The sequence below is a fragment of the Eleutherodactylus coqui genome, chromosome 3 (assembly GCF_035609145.1).
Source record: "Eleutherodactylus coqui strain aEleCoq1 chromosome 3, aEleCoq1.hap1, whole genome shotgun sequence".
NCBI classification, from domain to species: domain Eukaryota; kingdom Metazoa; phylum Chordata; class Amphibia; order Anura; family Eleutherodactylidae; genus Eleutherodactylus; species Eleutherodactylus coqui.
Window position 1 is genome coordinate 63,086,210 of NC_089839.1, and position 23,893 is coordinate 63,110,102.

Below are 23,893 nucleotides of genomic sequence, written 5' to 3' on the forward strand. Positions count from 1 at the left end.
GAACCCCTACTGTATGGGTGTTCCTGTCCCCCATTGCCTCTAATATGGTCAGCCACTAATGGCAGAGCATACATCGACTATACAGGTCGATGAGGGATACCTAAACCGCTCATATCAGTGGGAATCCAGTTATTGTGGGAGCTATATTCACATTTCACACTCTAGTTTAACCCTTTCCAATCCACTGTCTGACCTCTGAAGACATTATGATTTAAGGCTGTACAGCTCTGATGTTGGAAGACGTCCGTCGGGGTTCTCTTACTGTATATTGCCAGGCTCTCTGCTGTCGGAGCCTATCTAATGTGTCACCTCATGCAGTACTGGCTTTAGCCAGCATATAGCGCTGTTGTATAACAGCAGAAAAAGAGTAAGCTCCCTAGGAAAACCAGGATACAAATTGGATTGGAAAGGGTTAAAGGGGTTGTCCACCGGAAATAATTATGTTAGAATGCTGTAAGGGTTAAAAAAAAACCAAAGTGACCTATATTCATCCTTTTAAAGTCCCCTGCACTCTAGTCCAAATGACATCTGTTTACTTCCAGATACCTGTAGCCATTCACTAGCCTCAGTGGATCAGTCACTGGCCCAAGCTATACCATAGGTGCACCTGACAACTTAATTCCCAGTGGTTAACCCCCCTGTCTGCTTCTAAGACTCCCTTTCTTGGGTAATAGTAATGACAAGCAGTTGTTTGAACCAGACATCACATGGTTTGCCCCAACAGCGATAAGAATTTCGTTGTTATATGGAGGAACTCTGAGCCAAGGACGAAATTAATTGGCTGACATAATGCAACGTGGGAGGTCTGGAAAAGATTGCGCTAGTCCTAGAGGTGCGGTGGGTGGCTCATGGGTGGAGTTGTGCCAACATAGGAGAAGCTACAAGGGTTAGGTCATTAGAGAGGCGAGAGGATACAGAGTCAAGTAGAATAATTAGAGTATGAGGTTGGTAGCAAGGCTGGAGACTTTTATCCCCCCCCCCCCCTTCCTTCCCTTTCTTTCTTCTTTTCCCTCCCTTCCTTTTTTTTCCTCTTCTTTTTTTTTTTTTCTTTTCTTCTTTTTTCTTTTCCCCTTTTTGTTTTCTTTCTCTTCTTGTTTTTTTGTTTCTTTGTTAGTTTTATAAAGACACTTTTCTATGGCTGATTGGTGTCTGGCAGGGCCCGGCGGGCATTATTTCGGCCCTCTTATGAGGACTGGAATGGTTGGCCTGCCGGTTTAAGTGGAACACCCAAGGAAGTTTGCAATAGAGATGATTTGTGTATGTATATTTGAGGATGGTGACCATGTACACCACGCAGTATTCACCCCACGGGGGTCTATGATTACCATGTGGTTGTATCTGGATGTTTACGCTTTATTTGTTGTTTATTTGTTAGTTATAATTGTCATTCTATGTTTTATGTTTGTTAATTGTTAAGAAAAAAAAAAGAATTTCGCTACTTTTCAGTAGTTCCTTAATAGGACCTTGTCCCATCCTTTGTGTGTAACCAAAGTATCCTACAGAGATCTACTGCAAGCTGAAGTCTAGCTCAGCCTCTGAGGCTCGGCATGCAGCGTTTCACGGAGACGCCTCCTCAAGCGTGAAGACGTGGGTCACGCCAACGGCTTTATATGCTTTTAATTAATAGCCTGCATAATACACTTATAAAAACTTACAAACCACATTATTACTGGAAACAATTAAGAAATTAAATACATGTTCTATAATAAATACTAGTCTCATTCAAAAGTTTACAGTCACGAAGTTACCTTGAAACTACCGGCTTCATTCAGTCCCTTAGGCTGAACCGCATCCAATTTTATAATCCAGGAAATCTCAGGTTGCAGTAAATGTCTGGAGTTATCAGTCCCACTTCTTACAAGACTAATCTCTGCCAAATCCTGCCACCTTAATTCATTCACGGAGTGCTTAAAGCAGTATTCCCAATTCGGGACCCCCCATACCAATGTACTGCAAATAGGAAACTGGAGCACTCGCCAATGGCATGTCTTCTTCCGAAATGCCCCGTTTTCTTGAAAACCTATATATTCTTTAAAGTTGTTTACTTCTCTTTGCTAGGGGAACCGACCACCTTGACTATGGAGCGGAGGTGGCCAGAGCTTGCACACTTCTAGAAACTCCAAGTGCAACGCTGGGTGGCCGGGATCTGTGGAGTGCATGCACAGTAACTCCCAGCCCGGCCACTAGCAACTGACGGGTGACAGTCGGCGCTGCCAGGGCGAAGTATTCTGAGGCGCGCACTCTAGATGCTGAAATCGGTTGCTGATATGCAGCTGATTCCTACTTAAAAACCGCACCAATGCTGCAAATCTTGACACCTATTTTTCAAAGTGGAAGATCCTCAGCATTTCCGCTGTGTATAAACATACCCTTAAAGGAAACCGGTCACGTCCCCACTGCACCAGAAACTAAGTTATAGTGCTGATAGCCGGGTGATGTATTTTTTTTATACTCCCCTGCTCCCACAATCCAGCACTGTGAGGAGCAACGAGGATTCGAGACCCAGTGATTAGTGGAGGTCCCAGGGTTTGTACGTTTATCATCTATCCTGCAGATAGATGATAAATACTTTTCTCTAGGGAAACCTATGTAAAGATTGAGGTGGATTATCTCATAACTGACTAAAATATATGATTTTTTTTCTCAGCCTTTTCTATTAAATATTATTTTTCCTTTTTTTAGGACTGAGCGGTCGTTTCTTTGTCACAACTCTTCCAACAATATACCAGTAAGTGCATGTAATATCATCCTTGATAGAATTGCAGAAATGTACCCAGTATTTGGAGTCTGGAAGACATTTTTTCTCCTTTTAGTGCATGCTCACATGCTAGATAGATAGATAGATAGATAGATAGATAGATAGATAGATAGATAGATAGATAGATAGATAGATAGATAGATAGATAGATAGAATGAATTATGGGGTTTCATTATATTATACTAATGCATTGTATATATATGACAAGAACTATAGACATCTAATATATGACTAATGGTGGTTTCACATTTGCACTTGGCGTTCCGCTTTTTTGCTGTGTTCAGGGAAAGGGAAGGGAAATCCCCGCGACCGAACAGCCCTGTCTCCGGACCAGATGGATAACATTGACTATAATGGGGTCTGTCCATTTTCCCCCCTGCTGCCCAAACCTGCATCACAACCCTTCAGCTAGAGGTTCCAACGCAAATGTGAAAGCACCCTAATAAATTGATATGGAGGGAGAGAGGACCCTGCCCGTGAGGGTTTACAGTGTACAGGGGAAGGAGGATGTAGGTGAGGGTATAAGGTGTTTCTGTTGTGTTAGCGGTAGGATTACTGTAGGCTGGCTTGTCTGAAAAGTTTTGGGTTCTCTTTGAACTCTTCCCAAGTGGAGAGTCTGATGTGTTAAAGTAGCGAATTCCAAAGTATAGATGAAGCACAGGAGAAATCCTGGAGACGACTATGTATAATCCACTTCCCACCATTTGGGAATCTGCACTGTATACATACGTCTCGTGGAAGTGAAAGTAACACACCACTGTAGCCGCACACTTATAAGGCCCATTGAATGGAGATAATCCATATACAGATTCTGCAGCTTGTTAAACTGCAAGTCTGCAGCAGAAACCCAGAGTCAGAACAGGTGTCCTATATCCCCCTCTTATCCGTCACACCATTTAAGCTCCCCCTCATTGCTGGGGATACACTGAGGAGAGGGGAATACCGGGGCCTGCTGTTTTTGAGATCGATAGAGGTCTGACGGTTGAGACCCCACTGATCAGACCTTTATCACCAATCCTGTGGCTAGATGATGAGTCTAGTCTGGTACAACCCTTGTAAACACTGTCCGCTCCTATGAGCCCCATAAACTGGCTGTGTAATACATGAACGACTGGGGTTCTGTGCAGCTATAGCACTGACTGGATGTCGCTAATATAAAGCAGCTATATGGCTCTGTTCCTTCTTTAATGGTCATATGCCCCAAGAGGGTATATGGACAAGAGTTATTATCCTATTATCGGTAACCCTTACATACACCATCCGACCATAAGTAATTGGACACCTGAGCATGAATCTAAAGTATTTTTTAGATACATATGTTAATACTTAGTGGAGCCTCCTTTGGCCCTAATGACAGCAGATGTTCTCTGTGGCATGCCTTTTTACTAAAATCTGATACACTTCAGCTGGTATTTCCCTGCATTCATCCTGAAAACATTTGGCGAGTTCTCTTAAAGAAGATGCACCAAACAGTCTACAATGGTGAAAGGAGCATCGTCATTGGACAGAACTTCTCTCTTCAAATCAGATGATGTACCCGGGTGTGGAGAATGTCTGGGGATGCATTCTGCCTGTGTATTGTGCCAATGGTTAAGTACGGCAGAGGTCCTGTTATGGTCAGGGGATGTTTTACATGGCATGGTCTCCGTCCGTTGGATGTAGTGATAAGAACCATGAACACGAAGGTGTCCCTTGACATTCTAGACAATAATATGCTGCCGACAAGGTGGTAATACTCTGGGAATGGTCAGCAATACTTCCAACAGTACAACGCATCTTGTCACAAATTGAACTCTATTTTATGTTTGCTTGAGGATATGGATGTTCCATGATTGGACTGGCTGCACAGAGTCCCAACCTGAACCCTACTGAACATCTTTCAAATGAACTGGAAAGTCTTATCAGGCAATATGAACAGTCCATCTTCTTTGAGAGAACTCACCAGACATTTGCAGGATGAATGGAGGGAAATACCAGCTGAAGTGTATCAGAGTATCCGATATCATTAGAGTCAAAAGAGGCCCCACTAAGTATTAACATGGAAATAAATACTGCTTATGATTCTTGCTCGGATGTCCTATTACTTTTGGTAGGATAGTGTACCAACAGTGAAGGTAGCAATTGATGTACTTCAGAGGTAGGATGATACGTAAAAACACAGGAAAAAATAATTTCAACAAATGTAATTTTTGTCTCCTAGTGTCATGGATGGTGTGTTCCGGCGTTATCATGGTTCCAGGATGGCAGAAGACCTTCACACGTTCATTGCAGAAACTAAATGGAAAGTTATAGAGCCAGTAGCAGGATGGAAAGCACCTTCATCTATCTTGTAAGACTAAAATATATTAAAGGGGTGTCTGCATCTAAACTACAGATGACTTATCCTCAGAAGAGAACATAGAATATAGCAGACATTCCACTAAAGATACAATAATCTTGAAGATTTATTGACTAGCTTCAGAAGTGCACAGATTGAAAAGGCAACGTTTTGGTCTCAAGGCTCTTTCTCAAGCCAGTAATTGGAAGGACTGGGACTCGAGGCAAGATCACTTCAGAAGAGCCCTTGAGTTCTGGTTCCTTTTCCATTCGCTGACTTGAGAAAGGGCTTTAACCCCGAAATGTTGCCTTTTCAATCTATGCACTTCTGAAGTTGGTCAATAAGTCTTCATGATTCTTGCATCTTTACTGGGGCACTCAGACGGAATATACATAGGGAGTGTTACATCTTCTCCTGTCCTCAAGATAGGTCATCAATAGTTTTTCGGCATGGGTCTGCCAGTCATGACCCCCAGCTATCCGCTGCCAGTGTGTAGATAGCTGACAGCTCTGTACATGTTGTATCAGCCAAGGTTGTTAATACAGGTACATCTCATATTGAACTAAATGGGAGGTATGCCTGCATTACAAGCCTGGGCCACTTTCATATAAACAGAGCTGTCAGATTCCAGCTCCTTCCACCCTGGCAACGGGTCTGATGACAGCTAATTGCCAGGGTTCCTGAGGATTAGTGATGGCCTACTGTATCCTGAGGATAGGTCAGCAATAGTTTAGACCTGGACTACCCATTTAAAGCTTGCCTTAAAGTAAACCTATTGCTGCCCTAAGTATATTTGTTACCACCTGAGAAAAGAACTACAATATCTAAATTATGGGCTCACGGGTGACTAGTCCTCTCATTACGAGCATGTGCCTATGGAGCAGAGGACTATCTCCTGATCCAGCGCATCCCGAGCCCATAACCTTACTTTATGGAGCTCATAGGAGCTGATGGATTCCCTTTTAGGCTTACAAGATCAGCAATGTTTGTTTTATTAAACTTTCTACAAAGTTGCTTTTTTTAACCATTTTTCCTTTTTGGAGGTGCAGTTCACTTGCATCTGACAAACTGCTTGTAGTTGACCCAACTTTCTGTCTGGTTCCTAAATATAACTCAGGTTTTCATTCTTTCTGTCGTGTTTTTCTTTTGTCTGAAGATTACAATCAATTTTTCAAATAAAATTAAAGTCCTGCTGATCATAATTGTAGGAAATGTCTGCAAGAGCGCCGAGTGCCAACTGCATCCTGTTCCAAACACATGGAAGATGCCTGAAGTTACTGTAGCCTATTTACTGAACTTTCTTAACCCCTTAGTGACCGCCCTGTAATGTTTTTACGTCTTGCCGTTGCAAGACGTATATGGAGGGAGTCCATATATCTCCCTCCATACACACGCAACTATCTCCCTCCAAACACCCGCAGCCGGCGGCTGTTTCTTACAGCTGACACCTGCAGGCAACAGCTCCGATTCCAATTCTGACAGTGGCATTTAAATCACCAAACCGATGTTCGAGGGTCTCGTACGGCACCCTGCGATGAGATCGCAGGAAGCCGTGTGGGTGTCATGGCAGCCGGGCCCCTCCTGCAGGACCCCAAGGCTGTCATGGCAGAATGCTTATTAATGCTTATCCCCGTGGGGTGGCTTGATAGACTGCCTGTCAGACTGCAGTATGATGTAATGCTAGAGCATTACATCATACTGCAGAAGTGATCAAAGCATTGCAAGTTGTGGTTCCCTAAGGGGACTAAAAAAAAAGAAAAGTAAAAATAAAACTAATAAAGTTTTTTTTACTAATTATAAAAAAAAAACTAATAAAAGTTATAAAAAAACAACCCTTTTGCCATATTTACAATACAATAATCTAAATAATAAAACCAAAATACATATTTGGTATCGCCGAGTCCGTAAAAGTCCATCTATCAAAGTAACGCATTATTTACCCCGCACGGTGAACATCGGCCAAAAAAAAAAAACCCGCCAGAAATGCGCTTTTTTGGTCACCCCCTCTCCAAGAAAGAATGCAATAAAAAGCTCAGTCGTATGTATTCCAAAATGATACCATCGCAAACGTTTTAAATTTTTTAAAAGTTTTTCAGTACATTATATGGTACATTAAATAGTACCATTGAAAAACACAACTCGTCCTGCGAAAAACAAGCCCTCGTACAGCTATGTTGATGGATAAATAAAGGAGTTATGATTTTTTTTTTATTTTTTTTTTAAAGGGGGAGCAAAAAACAAAAATGGAGAAAAGCAAAACGGCTTGGTCACTAAGGAGTTAACATGGCTTGTCTTAGGTAACGTCCACATTAATGTATATGGAGACATTAGCCAAATCCTTGATCACTCTGAACTGTAAGGTAGAGAATAGAAGGGTGTAGGAAGTATAGCGGGGGCTTTTTTGGTAAAACTGCCAACTACACAATATACACTTTTATCATTGCCTTTTTCTTTCTTCTGTCTGAAAAAGTACAGATCACAGTGGAGACGCATTATTGGGGTTGCCTCATCAGAAACTGGCAGCTGATGTTGCCAGGGAAAGCCACTGCCAGCCAGACAATTCATTTTCAGCAACTGCTGCATAGAGAATATAACATTATATCAGATGAATGCAAGAATAGCTGAAGTTCACTAAAACGGTGGACTCCTTTATAGTGGGATCTCTTCCATGACATTCATATGCTTAGGATAGGTTTTCATTAATAGATGGTCAGGGGTCTGCCATCAGGGACCTCCACCGATTAGCTGTTTGCCAGGCCAGTGCACTTCTGCAGGAAGCAGACAGCTCTGTTTATACTGCAGTGGTCAAGCATGGTATTGCAGGCAAAATATGCATTCATTTCAGGGTGAGCTGTGCCTGCATTACCATGTCTGGCCACTGCAGTAAGAACTAAACTTTCTGTGCCCAGCTCAGTACACAAGTGCATCTGCCCGGTGAACAGCTGATCTGTGGGGGTCCCAGGTAATGGACACTGCCAGTCTGTTGGTGGCCTATCCTGAGGATAGGCTGTCATACCTTTATACCTGGACGACCCCTTTAATAGACCATCTCTTGAAAAAAAAAAGGGTCATCTCTTTCATACAACCATGCGCCAAGGTAGGTGTATTTAAAGTAGTAACCCTGCTCAGCATCTTACTACTATCCTGTCTTAGTAAATACTTAAATTCTTCGTAAAAGAAGAATTTTGGAACTTTTTTTTTAGAATTCCACTGTGTACAGTTCCTTTTGAATTCAAATATCTAAAAAAAATTGACACCTGTTTGGGATGAATGAAAGGCCTTAGGAAGATCAGACCCCTTTGACACCACTTAGATTAAGCCCCATTTACACTGAAAGATGATCGCTCAAACGACAGTTTGAGTGACAATTTTGAGCGATCCTCTTTGCATAGCCTGTAGTAGCTAATTGGCTACGAAAAAGTTATGCAGGTGGAGTGGGACATCGCCGCGTTTACTTCGAGAATAACGCAGCTGTTTTGCATAAGCAAACAGCTGCATTGTTCTCCACGCTTACAGCTTGCGTCCTGCTGTGAACTACCAGCGGGACATGAGCTGAAAGAATCTTATCAGCGCTGCCGACTGTGATAACAGCTTGCACCGCTGATAGGAGTTCATTGCTTAATTCTAGAAAACTATAATTGAGCGAGGAAAGAATCATGCATGAAAACTGCACAATGTCCGTGCATTTAGACGCAACGGTTATCGCCCAAAAGATGGCTTTGAGTGAATTTTGAGCGATAATTGTTGTGTCTAAATAGGCCTTTACTGTTAGTAGAATCTTGACATGATCCTATTCAGATTAAGCACCTTTTGTTTAGAATCTCCGTAAGAGATTACGGAAAATATGTCCGCTTTCCATAAGAATACTTTGATTAGACCTAAAATGTAATTGTGATGGTCCAAGGTCAGACGCGATGTGCACCGATAACCTATCAAATTGGACTAAGTTTCCCTTTAAGTCCAGTGCTGTCAAATATTCTATCTGAGAAGCTTGTGTGTTTCCAATAGCAAATGGCACTAATGTTCTTGTATTGCTGATGTTTCTCTCGGTCTATAAATCTCCGTTTGTCTCTCCCGCTCACATTAGCCACCCTGTCTAGCTGATCGAGACAAGCAATGCTGATGTTAAATTTGTGACTATTGATTGCATATGTGAACTCTGTAATGCTGCGCTCTGTTCTTTCTAGGATGTCTGGGATGGCCGGTCTGTTTCACTTATCAGGGTGGATCCGGGTAAGACCTTCTCTTCATCTATAAGAGAATATTACATTTGCAATGGAAGAACAGATATACGTTGGGGTTATTGCAATACATTCAAAACGGACACATACTGTGCACAGTGATCAGGAAGGAGGTCTCATTGGGTTACTGTTACTAGTGGGGTACCACCGGGGTCAGTATTACTTTTAATATACAGTCAAACCTCTACTTTTGTTGACTTCTTCTTTTGCCGGCTTCCAGTTTCACCGATTTTTCTAGCCAGGATTTCGCCTCCAGTTTTGTTGGCTGCTTCTAGCTTCGCCGGCGGCCCACTTGTCCTCGCAGGCGGCTTCCCTGTCCCTCACGCGGCTCTCCAGGCTCTCCGGCAGACTTCCACGTTGAAACCCCATTCTCTTCTCGGTAATGTGGATTGAATACCCCGCCTTCAGGAAGGGAATACTGTGATTGGCTCAGGGACGCCGCGGCTCAACCAAGCACAGCTGGTGCTTGATGAGCCAATCACAGCCATTCACTGATGTCATCCTCTTCGCTGATAACAGCTACTGTAAATTCCACAGTAAATCTACCGCACATAGTAATAGTGACCTCGTAAATTGGCGGCCCTTGGTAGTAATAGCAACCCCTATTTGGGCCCCGGTAGTATTAAACCCCCACAGTAATATTAACCTCACTGTAATAATAGCCTCCCAACCCATATACTTACCTTCTCCTTGTAGTCAGTTCCACTCCTCCTCTTCTCGGCGCTGATCCCAGGTGCACACTGACGTCCGTGTGTGAACTGGAACGTTTCCTCCCTTGTCCTCGCCTTTGGAACTAAGGAGGAGAGGACTCAGGGGAGGAGGATTCCGGCTGCACACTGATGTCAGAGTGTACATCGGGATCAGCGTCACAGCGTGATTATCGGCAAGGAACTGCAGCACCAGGGCTGGTAATCACTACACTGGTGAGCAGCTGATGGTGCGCATGCCCTCTCCGGCACGCGTGCCTTAGGTTTGCCACCACGGAAACCTGACTGTCGCTTGCGGAGCACACCTTGGAAACTGCTGCTTTGGATCAACATTGCAGGATAAAAGCCTCAACTGTTTGTGTACATGTGGTTTTTTGTTTGTTTTCAGCCTTATGTACTATATTACTAATGCTAATTACTAATTAGCAAACGCCCAGTCATTAGTTGATTACAACTTTTGCACAGCTGAAAAACTCATCGTGTTGGACAGCATATCTACCCATGAGAATAAAGAATGTGCTGCCGACAATAATGAAACAGCGTGGGGAACGAACATATACCATGTGAATCGGCCCTTGTGAAGGCCAGGTAGTGTTGATCGGCACTCGTCCTAGCGAAGTTTTACAAAACTTAGTGGAGCGGGTACTATACAAAATGCAATAGTTGTGTGTCACAAATGTCATAAAACCGCCTTACATGGTGTGCACCACACTTATCACGGGGATTTTGACACTTTCCGGACTCTCTACCACATGTTTGATAAAGGGACATGGCTTTGTGAAGAGTAAGGCTTGGCCTAAACGTGTCACTATGTGAAAACATTTGCGCCAAATTTCAGTGCACTTTTTGTTGTTCACTAAGCCAACTAATAGTATATTAGTATACAGTTAAAGCCCATTTCAAGGGAACGAGTGTTGGGCATATGATGCCTGACATTCGTCCCCGTATATCCTTGCTCCCATCCTGTTACACAGGAGCGAGTATCACTGACAGCGTGGCCAGCAGAGAGGCGGGGCAACTGGAGGAGATTTCACTCCTCCCCCACCCCTCTCCATTCACTGTGAGCAGCAACCGCTCAGTACTGAACAGCTGCTGTTTACACTGAATGATGTGTTGTTCAGTTTTTAAGTAGCTTAAAACTGAACAACTGGACGTTTCTCATCCAGTCATTCGGTTTCTGCATGTTTTTACACGGGATGATTACCGCTCAAAACCCTGCAATAGCGCGGCATTTTGATGGATCAGAACGTTAATCGTTCCGTGTAAAAGGGCCTTCAGACTAGACGGTTTAAAGACTAATCAGATTTATCATCCACCAGAGTCTCTTTGATAATCTGGCGCATTTTAAAGACTGTCTAGTCTAACATTGTGGTAACTGCAATAGGTTGTATGTCAAATCTATCAAACTTTTCAGGAGAGACAAAAAACATTTTCATTTTGCCCCCGTCATCTTGATTCGTCCTATAGAAAGAGAGGGAATTTGACGGTTTCTCATTGGTCTGTTGACCTATTGCAGTTGGTGCAGTTCACTAGATTGGCCACCATGGTGCAATAAACCAAAGTTTTATATTTTTTGACATACGACCTATAACGCTAAGCTCGCACTGTCGTACTACTAGATGGTATTCGTAAATCTACCGCCGTAATTATTTTCAATTGGAATCCTTCTTAGAATTTGCCCCTGTGTGTAGGTATTGCTGTTACTAGCTTGTTATGGCGCCCCCTGGAGTTCTGATTTCCTCTCAGAACACCCTCCTGACGTATCCATTAGTGGCGCTCACACATGCTCCTGCCGGGATACTCCTGGTATTCCTGTATATGTGCGGTGAACATGTTTTTTGTTTAGCGTGTGCGTCGGGAATACTCCTGCTGTACACCCTAAACATGTCCATAGGGCTACACGTCCTTTTGGGATCCATTTGGGCAGTTTACATTAATAAACTGAAAAACGTATTGAATTATATAGTAGACCATGCTTTTTTATCCCTAGGAGCCAATTTTTTAATAAAAGCATACTTTTCGTTACGTTTATTAAACAGACCCCATGACGGCTCATGAGTGATGCATGAGTTAAATGGATGTCTAATGGTGGCAGCCATCACCCATAGGCTGTAATGCCATCCCCATGAAAAGTCATTGACTGAGGTGGAAAAAAGAGGTGTGGCGGCACCCGATGGCTATAATGGGTTCTGTCCGCTATTTGTCATGGTTTCGGTCCTTTTGCTACATGAAATACTGCAACATTTCTGCTATTTTTTTTCCGGAGAGCCGTGACGGAAGGGCTGTCTACTCGTGTCTTTCAAGCTTGGCTACACTTACACTTATTACTGTAATGTATCTGATGTTTACAGAAGTAAATCTAATTTTCTGCTTTACGGATTGGCGCCACCTACTGTTGTTCTCTGAAAATGGCAGTGCTGTAGCTGAAGCTTCACAGATGTAAAAAAGCCACTTTACCCAGACAGTTTTGGCCTCTTAGATCCTTCAGTGCTTTCATTGTGACTCTCCAACCGTCCAAACCACCTTTTTGTTTTGTTTTTTTTGTTGTGTTTTTTTGGGTACATGCAAACGGCACATCCGTATTCTGGCTGCGTAATCCCGCACGATAATCTGCGGACGGCAACCCTGTGTACCTGTCATTCTCCGACTTCTCTGTACTGCTTTTCCCGCATCATCACCTAGGAATGACCCGGAATCGGCAACCTTTCTGCAATGTCAATTGCAGAAGGGCCAAGGATCGGACATCTTCCATTGTCTTAAATGGAAGCCGTTCACGTGGAACCCACACAAAAATGGAACATGCTGCAATTTTTCATCTACAAGTGGAAACCGCAGTTGATTTCTGCTTGTGTGCATGAAGAATCACTTTTTCGTAGCATGCTATGGGCTGTATTTGCTGTCGAATCCAGAGGCGTACGCCCGCTGCAGATTCCGCATTTCAAATCCGCCCATGTGCATAAGGCCTTTAGTGAAAAAAAACCTATTTGACACTACAATTTGTACTTGTCCTATTTTCTAGGGACTATTCTATTATAATCTATTTTATTTGGACTATAAAACACACCGGGCTTTAGACAATAGAAAATAGGATACAAATAGTTCATACTAATTAAAACTTCCCTGGTGGGCTAAAGAAGTGGAGGGTTTAGTTTCAAGTGGACGTCAACAGCTGCAGTGGCACCAATCGCAGTTGTGGTTCCCAGCCGCAATTGTAGGTTCCAGGTAGTGAAACTGTCCCCCAGAAGTCCCAGTAGTAATAGTGGGCCTCAGTGGTAATGGTGCCCCAAGATTAAGTAGTGGCCCCCAGTAGTAATAATGGCCCTCAATAGTCTCAGTAGTAATAGTGCACCCCCGCCCCCCCCCCCCCACTGGTCACAGAAGTAATAGTGACCCCCAGTAGTAACAGTGCCCCCAATACCTCCGGTTGGACAGCCACCCCCACTGGGACGTATTTTACCTTCCCTGTGTAGCTCCTGTTTGGGCGCCCCAGAGTATCACAGCCTCTGATCTCTGACACTTCCTCCCAGCGTGTGCGTTACTGCACTTCCTGTACACGCAGTGCAAATGCTGGGAGGAAGTGTCAGAGGCAGGGGCATAACTATAGAGGGTGCAGGGGGTGCAGTTGCACCTGGGCCCAGGAGCCTTAGGGGGCCCATAAGGCCTCTCTTCTCCATATAGGGAGCCTAGTACGATGAATAAAGCAGTATAGTTGGGGGGCCTGTTACAGGTTTTTCATTGGGGCCCAGAAGCTTCAAGTTATGCCTCTGTGCAGCATGGTTTAGGTATGGGTACGGGTATAGATACAGATAGAGGGGGGGCCCCAGCTCACCTTTTGCATCAGGGCCCCTAAGCCTTTAGTTACGTCCCTGGTCAGAAGTCAGAGCCCGTGATACTCAATGGCTTCTGAACATGGAGCCACGCAGGAAGGTGAAGTACTTCCTGGTCGGGTTGCTGGTATTAATGTTATAACACTTTAGCACTGTAACTAATCATTATGGAAGCAATCAGAAGGGTCTGGCACTACCGGACCGTTCTGACATCGGACCAAAAGACACATGCTCATTAGTTTCCAGAAATTGCCTGCTACAACTCCTTGTATGACCTCCTGCATTATGTGAATGAACTTCTATACAAGCACTGGTTTAGAAGATGGACAGCAGCAAGGGGCACTGGGAGCGAACACCACACTCGCGTGTGTTCAGGTTTCCGTTCTTCAATTCTGTTTTATTGGATCAGGCAACATGGAATCCCTTCCCAAATAGATCTGTCCTATGACTGCATCGCACGGCACTGCATGCACCCCGTAGACTATAATGGGGTCTGTTTTGCCCTCTTGAGTTTTCCCAAGCAAAATAGCACAACTCTTCATTCCTTCTATTTGGGAATTGCCATTTTTGCCATTGACTACCATCATTTAACGCGATCTCTGTGTTGAGCTCCATATTGTAATAAGGCAGTGTTATTCAGCTTCACCATGTCATGCTGTAATGTGGTTCCAGTATTATTGAGCTGTTTATCACTTTCTACAACACATGGTGACCCGGAGGGAAAACAGATTGAGTAATTATTTACACACATCTACAGCAAACTGGAGAGACACAGACTAGCAAGTAGTATTATGGGTAGTGCGGTCAATAATTCAACATCAGATCTCCATCCTGCGAATGAAACTCATATAATTTAAAATGGAATATTACAGAATTTAAAGGGGTTTTCTGGGCAAATCGTATTGATGACCCATCCTTAGGATAGGTCATGATTAGCGGAGTGGTGGATCCTCGGCGATCAACTATTGATGATCTACCCAATTTGCAGGACTTTAAAGTATACTCTATAACTCTACCAACAATAGAAACAGAGATATACAGTAACTCAGTTGACTTCAAGCATGAAGTCTTTCAGGGAATGTTGGCCCATAGCGGAAATGCTTTGCATTTGACACAGCAGCATTGGCTGTGGAAAACCCGCAGCATTTCACATCCAAGCAATGTGGATGAGCTTTCAAGAAGGATCATTCACCCGCTGTGGGGGGAAAAAATCCACAGCATCAATTAACCTGCAGTGCATTTTTTTTAATCCACAGCATGCCGATATATGTTGTGGGTGTTCACTACGCGTTTCACCTTTTTCATATGAGATGAAATCTTCATCAAAGTCTGCATGGCAGGGCTCATTCACACTAGCAGTTTCCCTCTGTTCAAATTCTCCATCTCTCTGTTCTGGTTTTGGAGCCTTAGATTTAATTTGAATTAACCAAATCCTTTTTTTTTTCTTCCCCCGTTTGATTTCAATTGGGTTTCGAATTAAATTTAAAAAAAAAAGGAAAGCTTTTAATTTGCTCCCATTCAGTTTGGTTTCCGTTTTTTGTCACAGTCCGCAGCGCTGTTTGTTGCATTTAGAACACAGAAACCAAACGGAACAGAAGCAAACTGAAAGCTTTCCGTTTTTCAAAACACCATTGAAATCAGTGGGGAAAAAAATGGTTTCTTTTTAATTATGGAAAACCTGAATGAATGGAAAACGTTAGTGTGAATGAGCCCTAACGTATTCACACCAAAATTCACAATGGACAATAATCCACATAGGAAATCCCTTTCCAATCCAATTTGTATCCTGGTTTTCCTAGGGGGTTTACACTTTTTTTTATTCTGCCGTTATAAATCGCCGCTATCTGCTGGCTAAAGCCAGTACTACATGAGGTGACACGTTGGATAGGCTCCGACAGCAGAGAGGCTGGCAATATACAGTAAGAGAACCCCGACGGATGTATTCCAACATTGGAGCTGAACAGCCTTAAATCATAATGTCTTTAGATGTCAGACAGTGGATTGGAAAGAGTTAAAAGGAATATGTTACCTTATCAGATGCTATTAAAGAGCACCCATTGAATGGCGGACTACAGTTTGGAAACGTGCGCCATATGCTATGTGGGGATTCCATGGTAGATTCATGTGAAATAAGCAATGTGAACAGGGCCTTAAATGACTGATCCGTGCTAGTCTTAATTGATAAGTGGTTGAGATCCTACCCTGCATCCACTAACCTACCTCCCTTCTTCTTGATTCACAAATGCACAAAGCAGTACAATGAAGATCACTGCATTATGAACAGCCGGCACGTGACCTCTTGCAATCAGTAATGACCCCATAACATCGCCAACAACGCCTTGCATAGGCCCAGGAAAGATGTGAATGGACCTTGGACACATGGCAGAAGGTTGTCTGGAGTGATGAGTCCTATTTCCTGCTGAAGCATATGGATAGTTGGGTCCACAACTAGCGTAAATGAAGCCTTATCCCATGGGTGTACCGCTGGGGTTCAACAGGCCGGTGATGGTGGTCTCATGGTCTGGGGAACATCTTCCTGGCATGGGCTATGACCGTTGGTCATCCTACCACAATCCTTAGAAGCGATTGTAGGAACACAACAATGAATTCCCCACACTGCCTTGACTCCCAAACTCACCAGTCTGTAACCCCAAAGAACATGTTTTGGGTATCTTGGAAAGGCCTGTGAGATCTACTCCCACTTATCCACAAAATGTGCACCAACTGATGGAGCTGCTGATGCGGGCATGGGTCGAATTGAGCATAGAGGATGTTCATCACTTTGTGTAATCTGATTTCTGACATTTGAAAGCTGTGAAAGGTGGACTAGCCTGTTCTTGAGTACATTTTCCCAATGCAGTGATCTTCAGTATAGATGATGATCATAACCCTGGCAGTCGAAGGGTGCGAGTATTTCAGCAGGAGCTGTAAAATAAAATAATCTGCAGAAAGCAATAATAAAACATTCGAAAAAAAGGATGAACCGCCACAATAGCAGAAGAGCCGGCCGTGCTGTCACATCAGTCAGTTTCCACCCGGCTTCTGATGGCATAGACTCTGTGAATTCAAACATATTGATTTCCTAATTGCATGAGCCTCGGGCCCAGAAGCTGTGCCATTTGCTCGCTTCAGTCTATCTCGATGTCACAAACAAGGAAAAGATAACAATGCAAAAAAATAAAATAAAATTTGCCATCGCGGCCGATTGTCCTCAGGGTATCCGAGGAATCAATAGTTTATCTGTGTGAGAATGACCTTCCTAGACATTGCATATCCTCTGTATCATAGCGATGATATTGTCTCCGGGGCTCTTGAAAAGCGCTCAGCTTTCCTCAAGGTTTCCAAAATTGCCCTTTCACAGAGTGTTTCTCGAGCGCACGCTGATATTCATCACACCAGGTTGTCCCTGTGTATTTCTTTTTTTGGTTCTGACAGGGACGGTGAAGATTTGACATCTTACCCACCGTAGAGACAGACTCTTACCGGAAAGCCCCGGATGCACTTTTAGGGAAATCATTATCAGATGGTTCTCTGAGAACAACGCTCACCGTAATGACTGGCCTTAGTTGGAAATCTGTTGCATCTACAGGCCACTACAGAGGCAATAATGGGGATTCAGCGTGTGATTGTAGTTTGTAGAGTTCTGAAAAAGATTGACGTTCTTGCATTGGATTTAAAGGGATTGTTTAGTATTAGGGAATTTTGAGTTACAGGAAGTCTCTCAATACAGTATTAAATGTGTCACATCCCGAGGATCACAGCATGACCTTTATCTTCTTGCAGTCTAGCTCCCACATTGAGATATTGCCCCATAAGTTTCTCATGGAGATTAACTCCGGACCATCAGATCAGCGGTCCTCTATGCTAGCCGTCTGGGCTCTCTTCCTACCCATTCTGCAAAATTCTGAGTGACGCCTCCAGCACTGCCCCCTCTAGATGGACTCATGCGCCATCATCAGTGCGGTACAAGTGCGTAAAGGTAAAAAACTTAACTTCTCCGGTGAGCAGAGCTGGGGGGGTTCACTCAACAGGAAAGGGGGCGTATTTTTGCAGAATAGGTAGAGGGGACCACTCATTGGACGATCTGGGGCTAATTTTCATATAGCGTGTGAGCAACTTATGGGGCAATATCTCAATATAGAAGCTGGACTGGAAGAAGATAAAAGTAAGGCTGTAATCCTTGGGATGGGGTACATTTTAAAAGCGTATTGGGTTGCTAGGCCAAAATTGCTAGAGGCAGTGGGGAGGGATGACATGGATCTAAAAAAAATTTTAAAAAATACTCCCTTCTTCGCTGCTGCTTGCTCCCCCACTGCTGCTCCAGTGCTTTAATTTTTTGCAGAGGTAATGTGGTTGTTTTCTTACTCACATGACCACTGCAGCCAATTGGAGGTCCGATGCAGAATGTAGACAGGCCAGAGCTTCTACATTAGGAGCCCATGTGGCATTGTTTACAGAATGTCACCTGTCAGGTGCCATGGTGCCGAAGTAGCACTCCGGCACCATGGTAAGTAGTTTGGGGAAGGAGATCACAGATGTACATTAAAAAAATAGCTCTGACAACCCCTCCCTCCAGGATCCGCAACTATTAACCACAGGGGAGCACATATACAAAAGATTGCCTCTCAGGAAGACCTATGTTTGCATTATGTGGACAGCCCAATAATTTCAATGGGAATCGTGTAATGCCTTTTTTGTCCTGTGGGAGTGCTGCTGGATTTCCTTTCAGTCTGCAACTGATTGCTAGGGAGTCTAATTCTTCTGTTTGTCTCAGCAATCCCCAAATCGTAGTCATGTGTCAGAGCGATTGGTTCTCAGTAGTCCTGACTGTGACAACCAACGACACTATCAAAGCTCACATTTTCAAGCCGCTGTAGGTAAAGTACCCATACACCTTCAACAACTGTTGGACGTACGATCATTTGTGTGACAACTGTTTCCACTGGTTCGTCATTCACACAAACATTTCGCTTGGACTGATCCAACATGCAAAGTTCAGTTAAAAATTCCAAACTTTATTCCATGTGATTTAAAATAACAAAAAACAAATTCCAGCATATATTACTGACTGTTTACACATAGGTACATGGATTTACATTAGCTCTTTATCATGGTCCCCAAAACCCGGACCAAATACGGATTAATATGCTGACCTGAAAGTACCTTATGGTGATCCTTGTCCAGGTCACTCAAGCTGCAACGGGTCTGCGTGCTGCAGATGTAATGCACATACTAAAAGGCTTTAATATCACGTCTGCATTAAAATTTTGACCATCAAATCTTCTCATTGACTGCTGAGGTGGTCTTTGCTTCTTGAGATATGTTCATCTTTACAGTCTACTACTCTGTTTCCTCAAAAATATGACATTTCCTGAAAATAAGCCCTAGGTTGATTTTTTTTTTTTTAGGAGGCTTGAAATATAAGCCCTAGCTACAGTTAAAAAAAAGTCAAAGTCAAAAGGAATGCATTGGGTGTGTGCAAAGGGCAATAAAAACACAATTGCTGCATTTTTACAGTGTTTTTCCAAGTCAGCAAAGTCACTCACTCAACAGGCTCAATCAAGGTCTTTCCCACTGCTTTTCAGAGGTCCGACACGGTTCCTGCAGTCCTCGGCCACGACTCAGCCAATTCATAAATCATGCCTCTGACACGATGGCTGTGATTGGTTCTTTGATTGCTGCGTTGATTGGCTGAGCCACGGCGCTCAAAGAACCAATAAACGCAGCACTCAAAGAACCAATCGCATCCATCGCGTCATGAAGGCGGGATTTATAAATCCAGTAACCAGGAATTGATCCTGTGTGGGTGCAAGAGGACTGCGGGAACCGTACCGAACTCTGAAAAACAGTGGAAAAAGACTTGGACTTTCCCCCAAAATAAACCATAGCATCTCTTTTGGGGCAAAAATTAATATAAGACCCCGTTTTATTTCCGGGGAAATACAGTATTTGACGTATTTACATAGAGATCTATATAGGTGTAATTATATAATTTTAGCATTATTTAACACAGCCAATATTAAACATACAGCGCAAGCTAACTGCTCCTGCAATCTAGCAGGTCAGGTGCTTGGCTGTGAGAGACAGCTGAGGGCCCGGAGGAGAAGACAGAACTGCATCTGGCTTCTCGTTTGCAGACTACATAGGGCTCAGTGAGCACCCTGTAGAGAATAGAGGAAGTGGCAGCGATGTTCCTTATATTGGACCCAGCATGACACAGCTGCTGGATTTTATACCCCAGCCCATATCTCTCTGTGACTTGTATCGCACTACGAGGATGTTTTCCTTTGTAACTGGGGCTCCGATGGATTCTGCTCCTATGGATACCCCAATTACAGCAGAAAATTGTGGAATATGAAAAGAGTTGGAATGTCCCCCCAGAAGTTGTATATGATGTCATGGAGGGACGTAGGTGTAGAAAATGGGTTACAAAACTAAGTAAGAAAAAAACAAAAAAGTTAGAGTAAAATGCAAATATATGTATTGTAGAGCACATTGCCCACACCAACCCAGACAGTTACCATATTCACCCTGTAATTTTAGCGTAAATTCTAACTTTTATAAATAAAAACTAAAATTAAAGAATCGCCCCTAATAAAACAAAAAAAAAAGAAGAAAAAATTGCAGTGACAGAAAATAGTAAAAAAAAAAATAGCCTTACATAACGCAAAAGAATAAAAAAAGCAAAAATAATTTTTTGCAGCCAAAGGAAAGAAAAACTGGGCCATAAAACTACCACATGCGTAATACCGCTAAAAAGTATCTGGTCCTTTTTAGGACCGAAACACACTGGTTCTTAAGGGGTTAACAGTCTTACTTCCTTACTAAATGGCTTACATAGTTGATATGAGATAATGGTATATTTTCCTTGGACATGTACATGTGTTTGCTTGTAGTAGTCGCCCCTCCTTAGAGACATTTGATTCCAAGTGCCACATGGCTGCTGCATGTTCTGCTTAGTAGTGACCTTGTCAGACTGATGACTTTGCAGCATGTAACATGTTGCTTCTCCGTGCTGGGATACAAGTATGTGTCAGATCGTCACCCTAATGACTGTGAACATGAGCTGACCTCCCTGCATCCATTAGACGGCATTGCTGGAGGACAGAGACTGTTATTTCTTTAGTTGTCAGTGGACTCGCAGTTATGCGTTGACTTGAACACTCGCTGGATTCGTATGGGCGGATGCAATGACTCTCCAGGCACTTACTAAACTTATACTACTTTTTCGGTTTGATTTCTTAACCTCTTTCATTAGTCTGACTTTCTTGTCTCTTAACAAACCAAACTCTGAGAAGGCAGTAAGCTGCTGCCAGACGCCTCTGTCAGTGACTTATATCATGAGAACAAAAGGAGCCGCTGTTGAAAATCTTGAAATACCCAATCTATATGTCCCTTAAGAAAGTCGAAGGGGGCCACCATACACATTGGATGATTTCTAGACCTGCCAAAATCATTGGGCTTTGCCAGTATACATGCAATGGGGTCTTGTGTGGCTCAGAGTTTTAAGGCAGCAGTATGCACTCCTAAGCTCTTGCTCACAACCTGAAGGTTGCAAGTTCAATCCCCACATGGTTCAGGTTGACTCAGCCTTCCATCCTTCCGAGGTCGGTAAAATGAGTACCCAGCTTGGTGGGGGGTAATAAATAAATTACTTGAAAGCGCTGCGGAATAAGTTGACGCTATACAAATAACAAGTCCCCTTAACCCCTTGGTCTCCTTAAAGTGAACCTGTCACCGTGGAACAGCACCCTAAACTAAGTTACGGTGCTGTTTGCGGAGATGACCGGGAGCTTGGGATGTACTTTTATATACTTTTAGGCATTTTTTTTTTAACATTGACTTGAATGTTTGACTTCATTTTGACGAAATGATATAGAAAAAAAATTATACTAGTGAGATGTCCATAAAACTGGAAAACTTGCTACAGATTTGAAGCCTGTTGACTGTTGCAAAACAGAAAAATTTGAGCTTTCAACTTTGTAGACCATCGCTGCGCTACTTTTGGGTCTGGGTAAAACCCCCATGATTAGAGATGAGCGAACGTGTCCGTTACGGACACATCCGCACCCGGACACCCGCTTTGCCGAACACTGCAGTGTTCGCGCGTAAGTGTCCGGGTGCCGCCGGGGGGCGGGGAGATGCGCGGCGGCGCGGGCGGCAGTAGCGGGGAACAGGGGGGAGCCCTCTCTCTCTCCCTCTCCCCCCCCACTCCCCGCCGCACCCCCCCGCGCTGCCACGGCGGCCCCCGAACTTTTTCGCCCGAACACTGAAGTGTTCGCAAGGTTCGGTGTTCGGGCGAAAAAGGGGCGGGGCCGAACGTGTTCGCTCATCTCTACCCATGATGTATTTAGCAAAAATAGAAGTAATTGGAACAGTGAATTTTGCACATTTATCTGTTGTTTATCATTTTTAACTGCTCTGTTTCTATTTCAGCAAACGCACAACTACTTTACAGGACCACTTGGAATCCCGGCCTGGGGCTCGTACATCATCTTCATTGTAGCCACCCTGATGATTGGGCTAATACTCGGTTTGGTAAAGCTTGTCTTTGTGTTATCTGTACATTGAGTTGTCTTTTAGGATACAAACCGTGCCCTAAATGTGCTACTATCCTGTTCCTCATTCACATTAAGGACCACTTTCAATTAGTCAGTTTATATTGTCCCACATCGTCACAGTGAGTCAGCGGTTAGCACTTTCGTAGTACTCAGATGCTGCATGTATATATCCATCCAAGGATAATCTCTGCATAGAAAATGGCTCATGTATTCATGCTTTAGGTAGGTAAATTAGTCTGTGAGCCCCAATGTAGTCTGTGATAAGTTATAGTTTTCCCATGATGCAAGTTAAAGTCACAGGTTGTCATTTCAAAACATATCCTATCCCACCAAAAGAATTTGGACACCTGAGCAAGAATGAAAAGTAGTATTTATTTTAATATGTTAATACTTAGTCGGGGTCCTTTGGCCTTAATGACATTGGATACTCTCCGAAGCATACTTTCTATGATGCAACATCTGATGCACTTCATGTGGTATTTCCCTCCATTCATCCTGCAAGAGTCTGGTAGGTCTCTCAGATAAATTAATGCCGTTCATATTTCCTGACCCGACATTCCAGTGTGTCCCAAAGATGTTTAGTAGGATTCAGGCTAGGACTCTGTGCAGCCAGTCCAATCATGGAACATCCATATCCTCAAAACAGCATTGGATTTGTGATAAGGCTCGTTGTCTTGTTGGAAGTATTGCTGACCATTCCCAGAGTATTGCCACATTGTTGGCAGCAAATTATTGTCTCGAATGATCAGGTACCCCTCCGTGTTCATGGTTCTTGTCACTACATCTAACGGACCTTGACCATGCCACGTAAAACATTCCCAGACCAGTACGGAATCTTCCTCCATACTTAACACAGCACACTCGGGCACAAGGCGTCCCCAGGGCTCCTCCACACCAAGGTACAGCCTTCTGATTTGTAGATACCCTGTTTTCCCGAAAATAGGACCTACACGGATATTTTGGAGGGAGGCTTGAATCATCAGCCCTACCTGAAAATAAGCCCTTGCGGCATTACATACAAAAGGGATACTTACCAAGCAGGCTTGGTCCAGGTCCTCCTGCTGCTGTCTGGAGCTCCGCTCTGCATCCTGCAACCCTCATTCATGTACAGAAGATCACTTCTTGGTTACAGGATTCATAAACCTCACCTTGAGGAAATGTTTGCCCTGAATGGTGCTTGAGCACTGCTCAGCTAATCAATGCAGCACTCGATGAACCAATCACAGCCATCGCATTATGGATGTGGGATTTATGAATTGGCCAATCAATGCTCAGTGTATCAGATCTCCGGAGAGCAGCGAGAGGGACCTAGACCAAGCCTGCTAGGTAAATATAATAAGACATCCCCCGTAAATAAGACCTAGCACTTCTTTTGTGGCAAAAAAAATAATATAAGACAGGGTCTTATGTTTGAGGAAACACGGTAGACTAGCGTGATTCATCACTCCATAGAACGTTCTTCCATTGATTAAGTATCCAATG

The 23,893-nt window shown here is 43.5% G+C and overlaps 1 protein-coding gene across 1 annotated transcript in view; it reads left to right on the plus strand.

The window, feature by feature from the left end:
- Positions 1-23,893, plus strand: part of TMX4 (thioredoxin related transmembrane protein 4) — a 64,058-nt gene that overhangs the window by 24,006 nt on the left and 16,159 nt on the right. Inside the window, exons 3-6 of the mRNA XM_066595664.1 lie at positions 2,683-2,728; positions 4,959-5,087; positions 9,263-9,308; positions 22,287-22,388. Of these exons, the coding sequence (XP_066451761.1) occupies positions 2,683-2,728; positions 4,959-5,087; positions 9,263-9,308; positions 22,287-22,388 (323 nt within the window). The remainder of the gene's footprint in view (positions 1-2,682; positions 2,729-4,958; positions 5,088-9,262; positions 9,309-22,286; positions 22,389-23,893) is intronic.